At 35.9% G+C, this 14,485-nt stretch overlaps 1 protein-coding gene across 3 annotated transcripts in view; it reads right to left on the bottom strand.

The window, feature by feature from the left end:
• BMP2K (BMP2 inducible kinase) overlaps positions 1-14,485 on the bottom strand; it is a 118,668-nt gene that overhangs the window by 18,645 nt on the left and 85,538 nt on the right. For 2 of the 3 annotated variants that reach the window (XM_036412682.2, XM_036412672.2), the window contains exons 12-15: positions 13,464-13,562; positions 10,911-11,095; positions 9,730-9,887; positions 1,311-1,421 (exon numbers count right to left, since the gene is read on the bottom strand). In XM_036412682.2, the coding sequence (XP_036268575.1) occupies positions 1,311-1,421; positions 9,730-9,887; positions 10,911-11,095; positions 13,464-13,562 (553 nt within the window). The remainder of the gene's footprint in view (positions 1-1,310; positions 1,422-9,729; positions 9,888-10,910; positions 11,096-13,463; positions 13,563-14,485) is intronic. The other variant, XM_036412691.2, reaches the window with a different exon arrangement.

Consider the following 14,485-nt stretch of genomic DNA (forward strand, 5'->3'; position numbering starts at 1 on the left):
AAGGCTGAGAGACATATGAAAATAAGCTCAAAGTCACTATCATCTAAGAGATGCAAAGCAAAAGGACAATGTGGTACCATCTCACACCTGTCAGAATGGCTATCGTCAACAAATCAACAAATGACAAGTGCTGGCGAGGATTCGGAGAAAAAGGAATCCTTGTGCACAGCTAGTGGGAATGCAAACTGGTGCAGCCACTGTGGAGAACAGTATGAAGTTTCCTCAAAACACTTAAAATGGAACACCCATTTGACCCAGTGATCCCACTTCTAGAAATGTATCCCAAGAAACTAGAAACACCAATCAGAAAGAATACATGCACCCCTATGTTCATAGCATCACAATTTACCATAACTAAGATTTGGAAACAGCCTAAGTGCCCATCAGCAGATGAATGGATTAAAAATCTTTGGTACATCTACACAATGGAATATTATGCTGCAGTAAAAAAAGAATCCTTACCATTTGCAACAGCATGGATGGAACTGGAGAGCATTATGCTAAGCAAAATAAGCCAGTCAGAGAAAGATAAATATCACATGATCTCATTCATTTGTGTAATATAATGAACAACATAAACTGATGAACAAAAACAAATCCAGAGACAGAGAAGCATGAATCAAACCATCAAACCATAGAAGGAGGTAAAGGGGATAGATCAACTAAAGGACTTGTATGCATGCATATAAGTCTAACCAATGACACAGACACCAGGGAGGTGAGGGCATGAGTGGGGCAGGGGGAGAGACATATGGAGATAAGGACACATATGTAATACTTTAATCAATAAAATAAAAAGAAAATGTTACTACAAATATTTTTAAATAGTGAATAATAATTAAATTCTGGATTAAAATCAAAGCAAAAATATAAGAACAAAAGAATAGATCATTAATGACTGTGACAAATACAAAACCTTTTTAAAATGCAGTTGTAAGCACATATATAAATTAGGAAAATATAGGATTTTTAAGCAAAAGCTAAGCATAAAAATACCTTTTATATGTTTTCAATATATAAATGACAAATATTTCATGCATGGATTTTTTTTAACAGAATTCAATAACGAAGAAAGGAAAGAGTTACAGTTATATTACGTAAATCCACATTTTCATATGTTGGCAAAAGCACAAGTGAATCACCCAATGGAAAGAATTACATTAGTAAGACCAGGATGGCTGAAGGTTAAAGTAATTTTCTATTTTCTGTAACATCTTACTTTGGCTTTATATTAGTAGTGTTTTGTTCTCTATCTTGTTCTTGTGTATATTCTTTTTAATGAAAGTGATGATGTTACACATGTGACTTGCCTGAGTGAGAAACGAAAGGAACAGAACCAAAAGGATCTTCTGGAGGATGGTTATGTAGAGCAGAAGTAAATTCTACATTCTTATCTGAGGATGCTCTCTCCTCGAGCCTATCTGCAAAAATAAGATGAAACAAAACAAAAAATAAAATAAAATAAAAAATGTCTTTAAAAAAATTTAAGAGGTTTACAGTGTAAATAAAAGTGAAAATTAAACAACAGAACAGCATTTTGAAAAATATTACATTCAGAGTTTATTTTTATAACTATTAGAGGTAATCCCGAGTTTAACAAATTTTTGGTTGCTAAAAGCAAGCTTAACAATGCAATCACAGAGCTAGATTTCACTAAATGCAATTAACCTAGTAATTTGGTTTGGTTTAAATACCAGTTGTCTTCAACTTGTAATATACTGGACCTGCACTTAAACCCAGCGTACTAAACAGAGACATATTTGGCAGACTTTCTCCATAAATACATATGGAAAAACAACATTGCAAATGGTCTCTCATTCATTAAATAAGGTAAATCCTATTTCTCAACAGCAATAAAAAGTAACACTATTATTTTATAGTTCATTTCTCCTATTGTTTGTAGTTATTAAATAGTTCACATACACACGGGTACAAAGATATACAATAGGTATCTCTCTATTAAACATCTTAATGACATACTTTATTTATTCACCCAGCAAATACTTCTGTATTATTTAGATATAGGAACTATTTTAGGCAGTGGGCATGCAACAGTAAATAAAACAAAAAAGCAATAAGCAAATGAGAAATATACATGTAGCATGTTAAAAACAAACTACAGACCAGGGCTGGGGAACTTACAAGGCCCTTGAAATAATTTGATCTGGCTCTGCCCAAGGCATTCAAGGTGAGTTAACTAAATGTTTGACCAAATTTTTTAAGTTTATAATTTTGTATGGCCAGTGAATGATTGATACTCAAATGGCTCTTAGCAGGAAAAAAAAAAAGGTTCCCCAGCCCTGCTAGAGATAAAAATGTAGTATTGGGGAAATGGGGATTAATGGAGATACTGACTGGATGGTTATGGAAAGGGTCCTGAGATTCTGTACTTCAACAGGCTCCCAAGTGAAGAGATAGTACTGGTCAAGGGAGCATCTTCTCCAGAAGGCAAAAGCCCAGCATCCACATAGTCCTGAATATACTCAGTTACTGACACGAACAACTAATTCTTTAAATATGTTTATGATAATGGATACAATCACTAACTTTTATGGCTAAAACTAACTGCAAAGTCTACATGAAACTTTAGGATGCTTAAATTTTTACTTAAAATTTTTTTGAAGCACTAATATTTTGTTAAGAAAACACACCTGACAATTGACTTATGCACTAACAAAACTTCCAAAACTTAAGAGCTGTTTTTCAAATCCAATACTGCAATGGATAACAGTAAATTTTTATTTTAGGTTTTCTTTTTCAAGATATTAACTCTGTACTTGATTCAGGAAATCAATAACGAATGCTGATTGAACTATAGAAAAAAGTTTAAGTATTTTGTTGTTCAACACCTATTCAAGTTAGCTCTGTATATATCAGTGTGTGTCGGCCACCCAAAATCAGTGCAATATACAGATCACATATCATAGAATCTATACTTGAAACCTATATAATCTTTAATTAACATCACACCAATAAATTAATTTTTTTTTTTAATCTTGAAGAGAGAGAAAGAGAGAGAGGGAGAGAGGGAAAGAGAGAAAGAGAGAGGGAGGTGTTAGTCTCTTGCATATTTCTGGGGGGGAAAGTAAGACTGGAGATACTTTACGTAACCAAGGGTCTCTAATTTATTGTGGTGGGAAGCCATAAATCAAATGGTAAGAGCGGCCTAAGAATCAGTGAATCATAGGGTACCTGTGGTTATGGTTACCCATGTTTTCAGGACATAAGTGCATTTATAAAGTATCTGTAAAACCAGAGACTGCTTTGTATCACAGTCCTAGACTCCCCCATCCGTTCTTCATTTCCCAAATTCTGGTGCATAAAAAGTAAGGACAAAGGAAAAGGGATGGGAAGGACAAATGGAGAGACTGTCTCAGAGTGATAACCACAGCATATCGTTATCCATGATCCTTCATTCTTGAAAATCAAGATAAGAGTTCATAGGAACTTAGTCTAAATCAGGACCAAACTTCCTTCCTAAACTGTCTGCATCAATCATTGCCAGGATTCCTGTGAAAAATGTGGTTACCTGAGACCTAACACAGACCTAATGAACCAGAATATTTAGATAGGGAGTCTATATTTTAAAAAATCTACAGGTTTATAAACTACTATACCAATGGTTTCGGAATATAAAATGTAAACTTACCACTAAGATTCTTTAAATCCTTACACACTGGTGGGTGAATTCATGATAAATGTTCAAATAACACCATAAAGTTATGATAAGAGTATAAACATTACCATGCAAGAGAAAACTAATGTTTTTTATATAGAGGATCCTCATAATTAAAAATATGAAGACACTGTTCAATGCAAAGTTCATTTATCCAATTATTTCAAAGCAGATATCGGGATAAATTCACTATAAAACGAATCATGTTCTCATTGTTCCACAAAACATAGAATCAATTTTCCCATGAAAGAGTTTTTAAGTAATTATATTTTCAAAGTTCACATGATAATATGGGTCCCAGGACACAAAATAAATAAAAACACATATGGTATTAATTATTTTAAATGATCCATTATTTTATAAATAAAAACTAATGAAGTGGTATGTAGGATTACTTTTTCTTAAATATATTTTTTTATTGATTTCAGAGAGAAAGGGATTGGGAGAGAGAGAGAGATGAGAAAGAATCACTGATTGGTTACATCGAGTCCGCAACCCGGGCATTCTTGACTGGAATGGAACGCTTTATTCCGAAGGCCAACACTCTATCCACTGAGCCAAACCAGCCAGGGCTGTAGAATTACTTTTCAACTATATACTCACCCCTAAAATTTATTTTAAATTCCATTTCAAATAATTGGTTTTCAATTAATAGGTTATAATGGTCTGATTTATCCCATGTAGCTTCCTGCCAATACCCCCCAAAAAATATTTTGTTTTCTTTTTTAAAATTTTGTTTTTGGGGTCACTCAACATAAATTGTAGCAGAAATGTCAAAAAAAAAAGTTGTGGCTAAAACAAAAATTTTAATAAAAAGATGTAAGATTGGTTTTACCAAAGTTTACAACTTTTAATAGCGCAAAGCTTTTGTTTCATTTGTTCAGTATAAGAAACTTACCTCTTCCTGCCTTTCTAACAGAACTGTATTGGTGAGTAAAGGCAGTATCTTTTCAAAAATTTTAATTGATACAGATGGCAAAAATATAAGAATGAAAAATCCTAGAATCAAACTATATTCCATAATATCAATCATCAGAAAAAATTCATTACTCTAAATTGTTTAAGCCATTACCTTATCTATTAACCTTTAGGGTGTTCAAGCCATTGGCTCTGGAATATAAAAACCTTTGGCTTGAACAGCCTAAAAGTTAATAAATAAGATGTAAAAGTGCAATCTTCATCTGATACTTTTGAAACTGTTTTTGTATACATGAAAATTTCTGTTATTCTGCTCTGAAGGAACAGTAATATAAATTATCTTAAAATGATGAGTTGTTTTAGAATAAACTAATTATATATGTAGATGTTTACATATATTTTATTCTGTGGCTTCATAGAAAAACACACATTCAGTAGATTTTGCAAAATAGCTAGTCTTTGTTTCTTCTATTCTTCCTTTTAATATTGATGTAATTTTAAACAAGCAAACAAACACAAACAAAAACAAAATATAAATTCACCATCCACAAAAAAATATTCCATTCCATTAAGTATTATTTTTAATTAACATGTAGAGCTACACAGCTATTTGAACAAATGCAAGTAAACATTTTTTCAAAGCAAACACCTGTATTCTAATTAGTATTTAATGTGTTAAATATTATGACAATTAGATTACTAAGGCTTACATACTAATCTGGATATTTTGGCACAACAGACAATGAAAAATATACTTACTAAATTTTTAAAAATATTACTGAGACCAGCTTTATTAATAATTCTTCATTTTGATTTAATGTTTTGTTTTTAATTAGGAACAGGTAAAAATTCTGAAGCATAAATAATATTCAGTTACACTAAAAGCAAAAGTAAGAAGAATCTGGTTTATTCTACATGTTAAATCCCTTTCTGTTTTCTTAAAGATCACTAAAAAACAGCTTTTGTTTTAATTTTAGTAACTCAAAATATTTGATTTTAACATTATCTTCTGAATAATACACGTATTTCCTAAACATCATATTGCTTTTTATTTTTTCCTTTTAACAAATAACCATGAATCATTTAAAAAATAAAATGTGAAATAAGAATGTATTAGTGTGAGCAATCATTACATGGTCAATGGTTTTATCTGTATCTTTAAGAAAGTATCTCATAGCCGAAACTGGTTTGGCTCAGTGGTAGAGCGTCAGTCTGCGGACTGAAAGGTCCCAGGTTCCATTCCGGTCAGGGGCATGTACATTGGTTGCGGGCACATCCCCGGTAGGGGGTATGCAGAAGGCAGCTGGTCGATGTTTCTCTCTCATCGATGTTTCTAGCTCTCTATCTTTCTCTCTTCCTCTCTGTAAAAAATCAATAAAATATATATATATTTAAAAAGTATCTCATAAACCAAATCTAAATTATTTTATAAAGAACTTTGAAAAATGGTGAAAAATAACTACCTAATGGAAAAAGAGATAAATTTGGTATTTCAAATGAATCGATAAATTATTTATTCACTTTTGGAAAATTAAGAGACAGAGGAACCAACCAGTAATGACCAAACAATCAACTTTCATGACATTAGCTTTTATTAAAACTCTTTTAAGTTTCTGAAAGAGGTCTTTCGCCCATCAGTGTAATTTAAACCTGATCTATCAACTAGATCAAATATTAGATACATTTCTGTTTGTGAGTGAAAGAGGTGCTAGAGATGACTGAACAGTACAGCTAAGTAAAACTTCATGAGGAAGACTTTCTAAATTACATTCTATATATTCTTGATTTCTTTGTAAACTTTATTAAAACATTTCACCTTTCTTGAACCCCATTATGACTATCAATTACTAACAGAAAAAAAGATATGTTTCTGCTCCTTCCTTACTGTTGTTACCTGTCACTCTTGCTGTTGTGTTTGCTCACAAAGTCCCTTCTAATTTGGTTTTTTGGTTGCCAGCTGAGAAACCTGATAATTTAAATATAATTTTCAAATTCTAGTTAAGAGGCACTAACCTCATAAGTTGGAGCCTAAAAGACTTACACAGAAGGTGAGAAAAGGAAAAGTGACATTTTATTGAGTGCCCAGATTTTTTAAAGACATTTCACCTAATTTTCTTGAGAACACTCTGAGTTAAAGCATCATTATATTCAGCTTTTAAATGAGGAAGTGAGACAGCAGTTAAGTGACATCATTGAGATTACAAGCTAGTTAAACGACACTGTCAGAGCTCAGAGTTCCTATCTTCTGATGTTATATGCCAACGTGCATCAGCCTCTGACAAGGATTTCCATAACTCAGGGACTATCCAGGCAATTTGCCAAATGGATGAGTTACTCCAAGTACGACCTTCACATAAATTTCCTATACATTTAGTTGGAACTTAACACCTTTCCATAATTAACACTGCAATGAAGTCTAAACTCTCTTTGGCATATGTACGTGTGCACAATTACATATGCAAAGTACACACATTATCTGACCTTGAAGCTTGAAAGCAAATAGCTGGTTAAGAGTTTTACATTCTAACTGCCCAGCTGGCATAGGTCAGTGGTTGAGCATTGTCAACCTATGAACCAGGAGGTCGAGATTCGATTCCCGGTCGGGGCATAAACCCCCAGTGTGGGCCATGCAGGAGGCAGGTGATCAATGATTCTCTCTCGTCATTGATGTTTCTATTCCTCCCCAACCCCTTCTTCCTTCCCCTCTGAAATCAATAAAAAAAATATTTTTTCAAAGAATTTTACATGTTGCCGAAACTGGTTTGGCAAAGTGGATAGAGTATCAGCCTGCAGACTGAAAGGTCCCAGGTTCGATACCGGTCAAGGATATGTACCTTAGTTGCGGGCACATCCTCAATGGAGAGTGTGCAGGAGGCAGGTGATCGATGTTTCTCTCTCATCGATGTTTCTAGCTCTCTATCCCTCTCTCTTCCTCTCTGTAAAAAATCAATAAAATATATATTTTTAAAAAATTTTACATGCTAAACCAATTTTTATGAAATTCTGTACACATGAATATTTATATGCCATTCTTGCCTATATGAAGTAAATAAAACTTGGATGTCATTACAAATTTTTACAAAGTCAAAATTATGTGAACAGTTTACCCATTCCATAAATTAATTTTTTTTTAAGTTTTTATCAAAGGAGTAAAACACTGATTTAACAAACCCTTGGTTACTCTCACAGTAAGAACACATTAAATACCGTATTTTTCGGACCATAAGACGCTCCGGACCATAAGACGCACCAGTTTTTAGAGAAGGGAAATGAAGAAAAAAAGATTCTGAAACAAATAGTGTCCTAAAATATTTTATGTGCATTAAAACCCAACATCACAGTCATAAACACATGTAATCAACCCTGTAAAGTAAACAGCAGCATTTAGAACCATTTTAGAGCCGGGCAAGCACACAGAGACCACACAGAGCCGGGCAAGTAAAAAAACTTTTTTTTTAAAGTATATGTGTAGGCTATATTTGGACCATAAGACGCAGGGACTTTTTCCCCCCACTTCTGGGGGGAAAAAAGTGCATCTTATGGTCCGAAAAATACGATAAGTATTTTAATTTTTCTATTGCTTTAAAAATAATTCCTCAAGTTATAATGATCTGGTTATCCCTGTGCCTCCCTGCCAACGTGCCCCCTCCCAAAAAAAATACTTTGTTTCCTTTTTATTAATATATATATATATATATATATATATATATATATATACACATACATACATATTGTGTTGATTTTTTTACAGAGAAGAAGGGGGAGGGATAGAGAGAAACATGGATCAGCTGCCTCTTGCACACCCCCTAGGGGATGTGCCTGCAACCAAGGTACATGCCCTTGACTGGAATCAAACCTGGGACCTTTCAGTCCCCAGGCCGAGGCTCTATCCACTGAGCCAAACCGGTCAGGGCTGTTTCCTTTTTTTAAAACTTTGCTTTGGGGCCACTCAACATAAAATGTAGGGGAAATATCAAACAAGAAAGTTGTGGTTAAAAAACAACTTTTAATAAAAAGATGTAAGATTGGTTTTACCAAAGTTAACAAACTTTTATTAAAGGCTCAGAACTCATTTTATATCTACATTTAATCATCAATTTAATTTTTGATAATCATATGACCAATATGTGAAATACAAATTCAAATCCCAAACAACTATTCTCAGGGATTTAAAATTTTACATAAAATATAGTATACCAATGTGGAACAAAGCATTTTATCTAGTAAATGTTCTCATGAGGCCAGTTACCTAAAATAAACTAGAAACTAGAAACTCTTAAGTAGGGACCAGTAAGACCTTCTTTTCACATGCAAAAATGGGTCAACACACTTGAATGCGCGCACACACACACACACACACACACACACACACACACACTTGAGAAACCTGAAAATTAACATGCACCGGAAGTGTTTTGCTCCAATTTAGCAACCTCCTCAAAACATTCCACAGTTCCCTTTTCCAAAAAAAGGAACTCTTCTAAATTTATGTATGGCGAGGCTTGACATATATATTAGGTAGTTTAGGAAAAGGCAAAAAGAAAAGGCAATGATTCCAAGTAAAAACATTGAGATATCTGATTTAAAATGGAAAAGAATTTATTTAATTTTTGCCACATCAGGACAACAAAACAGCCCTTTCAGATTATCACTCATTAAAAGGGCATTACAAAACATTAACATAATGTAGTAGCCCATGTTTTCTTTCAGGCACTTTCAAAGGGCATCTCAGACCCACAATATCTTCTTTTGAATATGCAAAAAAACACAAAGCTTCAAAATGATTACTAGTAAAGCATGATACCAATGTCTCCCTTTTTATTTGAACATTAATTCTCCATATTTTGGAGACACTGTGAACTTAACATTCAATAATATGCAATATATTTTAAGCGTTAGGAATCAGTGTATTATCAGTAATCTTGGGTTTAATAGCTACTATCAAGCAACTGAGTTCTAATGCACGCAACACAGTTTGATAGTTCTGTATGTCAGTGAAGATGGCCTGATTTTTGCCCTCAAATGCACAAAAAGAATTTTCTTTTTACCCCCTTAAAGCAGTCTTTGGCCTTGCTGAATAATCATAGAGCTGTTATTTTACTCTGAAGCAAAATAAGCCTTCAAGTGTCCCTTACTTGATCTTAGAAGGTCAAATTCTCTGTCCAACAATTCTTCTTCTGTTAATTTGGAGAAATTATCCTCTCCGAAAGGATTCCACCCTGACATATCAGGTGGGTTACTGAAGTTCTTCTGATTTGTAATATTTGCAACTGCTTCTTTTTCAACAACTGACCTAGAGTAATAATTAAGAGAAGAAAAAATATTAAAACTGAATTTTTTAAATGCCCTAATTTATACATGCTTAGGAAAGCAGATGGCTGTATTGTTATGGAGATGACAGATAAGGGCATTGATTGAGAGAAAGACCAACTGGGATTTTAACAGGCCCTTTAAGGTCACTTGCTGTGTACCCTTGGGTAGGAACCTTATCCTCTCTATTTCTCAGCATCCTTATCTATAAAACAGGAGTAACAGGATATATCTCATAGGAATACTGAGATTAAATGATTTAATATACATAAAGAGAACAGTGTCTAGTAAAAAAATAATATTAAGCATTCAATAAATATTAACTACTATTATCATAGTGAATAAGCCTTAAAATGAAAATCAGTAGCCATATCAAAGTCATCATTCTAAAATCGCTAGTAAGGTGATTTTATGCCCTTACTGTGAGAAGTTACAATAACTTTCCTTTTAACAGAGGCATTTTCTAAGTAGCTACCAACAAATTATTAACTGCTAGAATTGCTTTATAAATTAGCTAAAACTAGGTAAGAGTTATTTTTTACATAATAAATCTTTCATGGTGTTAAAGTATCTATAGTCTGGAGTCTGGGACCAATGGTCTATGAAAAGTTATCTAATAAGCCTCTTAGCTCTTAAGGGAAGATAAGATCTCAAGACTTCTTAACCTAAGAATATCCCTGGGCACCTCCCTTCAATCCAACCTGCAAACACAGCATAGGAATGAGGCAGCATCAAAAAGTTTGCCAGGTTCATTCTGAATTCAGATCCAGATGTTCTAACATTGGTAATGGAGGAACAATCTCTATGTGCTTCTTTTTATTTTTAATCCTCACCCAAGGATATGTTCATTGATTTTAAGGGGGGTGGGGGGGTAAGAATGGGGGAGTAGGAGAATGCTACATAAAGATAGACTCTAAACTAATTCAGGAGCCACTTAACGACTCCAATCCACAATTACACCTACTTCCACAAGAATTTCCTTAGCATTCATTGGAAAAATACTTGCCTATTGGCACTATAAGAGGAGTCCATTATGGTTCCAACCTGAGCTGGAAGAGATGGAGTATAGGAAACTAAGGCCGGTGAGAACTCTTGAGGGGAAGTAAGATACTCAGATGACGCCTGTTGTTGAGACTGCTGTTGCTGAGCTAGCATTTGCTGCTGCATGAAAGCCTGCTGATACCGCTGCACCTGAAACCAGAAATGCCATTAAACAAAACAATGCTCGAGTTCACTAATACACTGTCAGCTCCATACCTGTTTATTATGTTCCTTCTTTTCACATTGGCAACAAAATCAAAAAAATTAAAAATAATTTATATCTGAAGGAGCAATTCGCTACTAGAAAAATACAACAAAATGAAATAAATCTATTAATAGTTAAGAAATTATAAAGGTAGGCTAATTGGAAGGATTCAAAAATTATCCTTTAAATATCTATACTAATAAAAGCCTAGGTGGTTCTTATGCACGACGTCATCACAAGATGGCTGCACGCACAACAGAGGCAGAGCCTGGTGGCCGCTTCGTGTGGTGAGGCTTTGGGATCCCGCAGCTCTGCACCCCACAGAGGAGGCTGGTCCCGGGTTTCTGCCACCTCACGTGGAGAAGGCGGGTCCCAGTGGAGGAGGTGGATCATTGCAGGGGAGGGCAGCTAGGAGCAATTGGGCTGGCAGGAGAGGGCAGTTGGGGGCGATAAGGCCAGAAGGGGAGTGGTTAGGGGGAAATTAGGCTGGGAGGCAGAAGCAGCTGGGGCAATCAGGCAAGGCAGGCAAGGCAAGCAGTTAGGAGGCAGGGGTCTTGGATTGTGAGACAGATGTCTGACTGCCAGTTATCCCCCAAGGGGTTCCAGATTGGAGAGGGTGCAGGCCGGGCTGAGGGACATCCTCTCCCCATGCACAAATTTCGTGCACTAGGCCTCTAGGTTTTAAGATAATAGAGTATGTTAGTCCTTATAATATGGTGGTTGCTGTAAAAAAGATCAAACTATTCTCTGAAACTAACATAATTTTCTTCAACTGACATTTGCGAAGTGAAAGACATAGGACAAAAAGATAATGGGAAACAGAACCATTTTCCTTATACTATGAGATAAACAAAAAATATTACCAGTTAGTTACAAAGTGCTAAAGTTGCTATAGTTCAGCCCACTTTAAAGCTGATTTATAATACATGACTGGCTTTGAGTCAAAGACAAGAATCACATGATCTCACTTATATGTGGTACCTAAAGAATAAAACTGATGATCAACTAAACTAAATAAAATAAAATAGGACCAGAGGCATGAGTAAATGGAGCAAACTGACATATCTCAGAAGGGAGGAAGAAAGGGGAGGATGGGAAGAGATCAACCAAAGAATATATATACATATATACATAGTCCATGGACACAGACAATAATGTGGTGAAGGCCTGCAGAGGAGGAGGAGAGGAGCAGGAACTGGGTGGAGGGAGGCAAAGGTTCGGGGTAGGCAGGGAAATGGGTAACATCCCTAAAAGACTCAACAAAAACAACAAAAAAGTAGAATAGCTATTACGACATTATTATGACATGGGCGGTTGGCCCGCCTGCCTGCTGGTTGAACACCTGGTCAAGGGGACAATTTGCAATTTGCATATTAGCCTTTTATTATATAGGATATACACTGAGTGGCCAGATTATTATGCATTCAGAGATCATAATAATCTGGCCACTCAGTGTATATTTTACCACAACAGAAAACAAAAACTATCACAGTGGTCCTGCTTTAAAAAAAAAAAAAAAAGTATATATTACTGCTTCGGTAAAATATGTGTAATTAGCCCAGCAGGTGTGCTCAGTAGTTGAGTTCCGACCCAGGAACCAAGAGGTCATGGTCTTATACCCAGTCAGGTCACATGTCTGGATTTTGAGGTGTGTGTGTAGGAGGCAGCCAATTAATGATATTTCTCTCTCATCAATGTTTCTATCTCTCCATTTCTCCTTTTTCCTCTCTCTGTTTAAAACTCAATTTTATAATAGATGTACATAGAGATATATACAAGTACTAGTGGCCCAGTGCACAAATTCATGCACCAGTGGGATCCCTTGACCTGGCCTGTGGGATTAGGCTGAAATCGGGTCTCTGACACCGTCCAAGAGGTCCCAGATTGCAAGAGCGTGCAAGCCAAGCCAAGGGACCCGACTGGTGCATAATTGGGGCCTGGGAGAGACGTGGGAAGGTGGCCAGCTGGAGAGGGGCTGTGGGAGGGCTCCAGGGCATGTTCAGCCCATCTCACTCAGTCCCGATCGACTGGACCCCAAAAACAAGCTAACCTACTGGTTGGAGCGTCTGCCCCCTAGTGGTCAGTATATATCATAGTGAACAGTTGAGCAGCCTTAGCATATCATTAGCATATTATGTTTTAATTGGTTGAACGGCCAACTAGACACTTCGCATGTTAGGCTTTTATTATATAGGATGTATAATTAACTAACTTGGATTGATTTTGAAATAATTAAATTCTGAATAATGCCACTCACACTGTGAATTCCAACAGCATATTCAGAGAAAAATCTCTAGAAATTATGTAACTTACCATTGCAGGATACTGTGATACAGAAGGCTGTGGCTGATATACTGAGTGCATTAAAAATTGTTGCTGTAGTATCTGTTGCTGCTGCAAAGCATGTTGATACTACAATGAGAAAAGTAAAAAGTTCACCAATATCACTCACGCCTTTTTTGTGCCATAGTCTTCCTTTTTACATGCTAATTGTACCATAACAATGACTTGGGTACTCAGGAGTCCAAACACCAATGTAAAATAGCTATCGTCAGTACCTACAACTTATATATTATTGAAAATGGCTTCAGAATTATCAATGAAACATAATAGATTCAACCAAAACCATTTCCAGCACCTTATGGATGTTGGGAAGAAATCTAAACATTTACTAGTTTGACGAAGACCCTGAAGTTACTTGTATCCAGAATTCATTTATTCAACTAGAGACCTCAGGACTGCTAGCTCCCAACTGCTCACCTGCCTGCCTTCCTGACTGCCCCTAACCACTTCTGTCTGCCAGCCTGATCACCCCCTAACCACTCCCCTGCTAACCTGATTGACACCTAACTGTACCTCTGCAAGCACAATTGCTCCTAACTACCCTCCCCTACTGTCTTGGTTACCCCTAACTGCCCTCCCCTGCTGGCCTGGTCACCCCCAACTGCCCTCCTCTGCAGGCCTGGGTCCCCCCCAACTGCCCTCCCCTGCAGGCCCGGTCACCTCCCAACTGCCCTCCCCTGCTTGCTATCTTGTGGCGGCCATCTTGTATCTACATGGGGGCAGTGTGTTGGAGTGATGGTCAATTTGCATATTATCTCTTTATTATATAGGATTCCCAAGCTCTTCTTATCTTCCCTTCAATTATATCTTCTAGCCATCACCTACTTAACTACCCTCCACTTTGGCTATCAGTCAAGACCAGAGGAAGGAGGCACTCCTAAGAAGTGCCATTCATATAGTTGACTCAAAAATATTTCAAGAAATTATGAAAGATAATGGTGACAGTCATTAAATTCAAAATGTTTAATAAAACTAGAAATTTGCTGTTTCTG

Source organism: Pipistrellus kuhlii, unplaced genomic scaffold, assembly GCF_014108245.1.
Source record: "Pipistrellus kuhlii isolate mPipKuh1 unplaced genomic scaffold, mPipKuh1.p scaffold_m20_p_1, whole genome shotgun sequence".
Lineage (NCBI taxonomy): Eukaryota > Metazoa > Chordata > Mammalia > Chiroptera > Vespertilionidae > Pipistrellus > Pipistrellus kuhlii.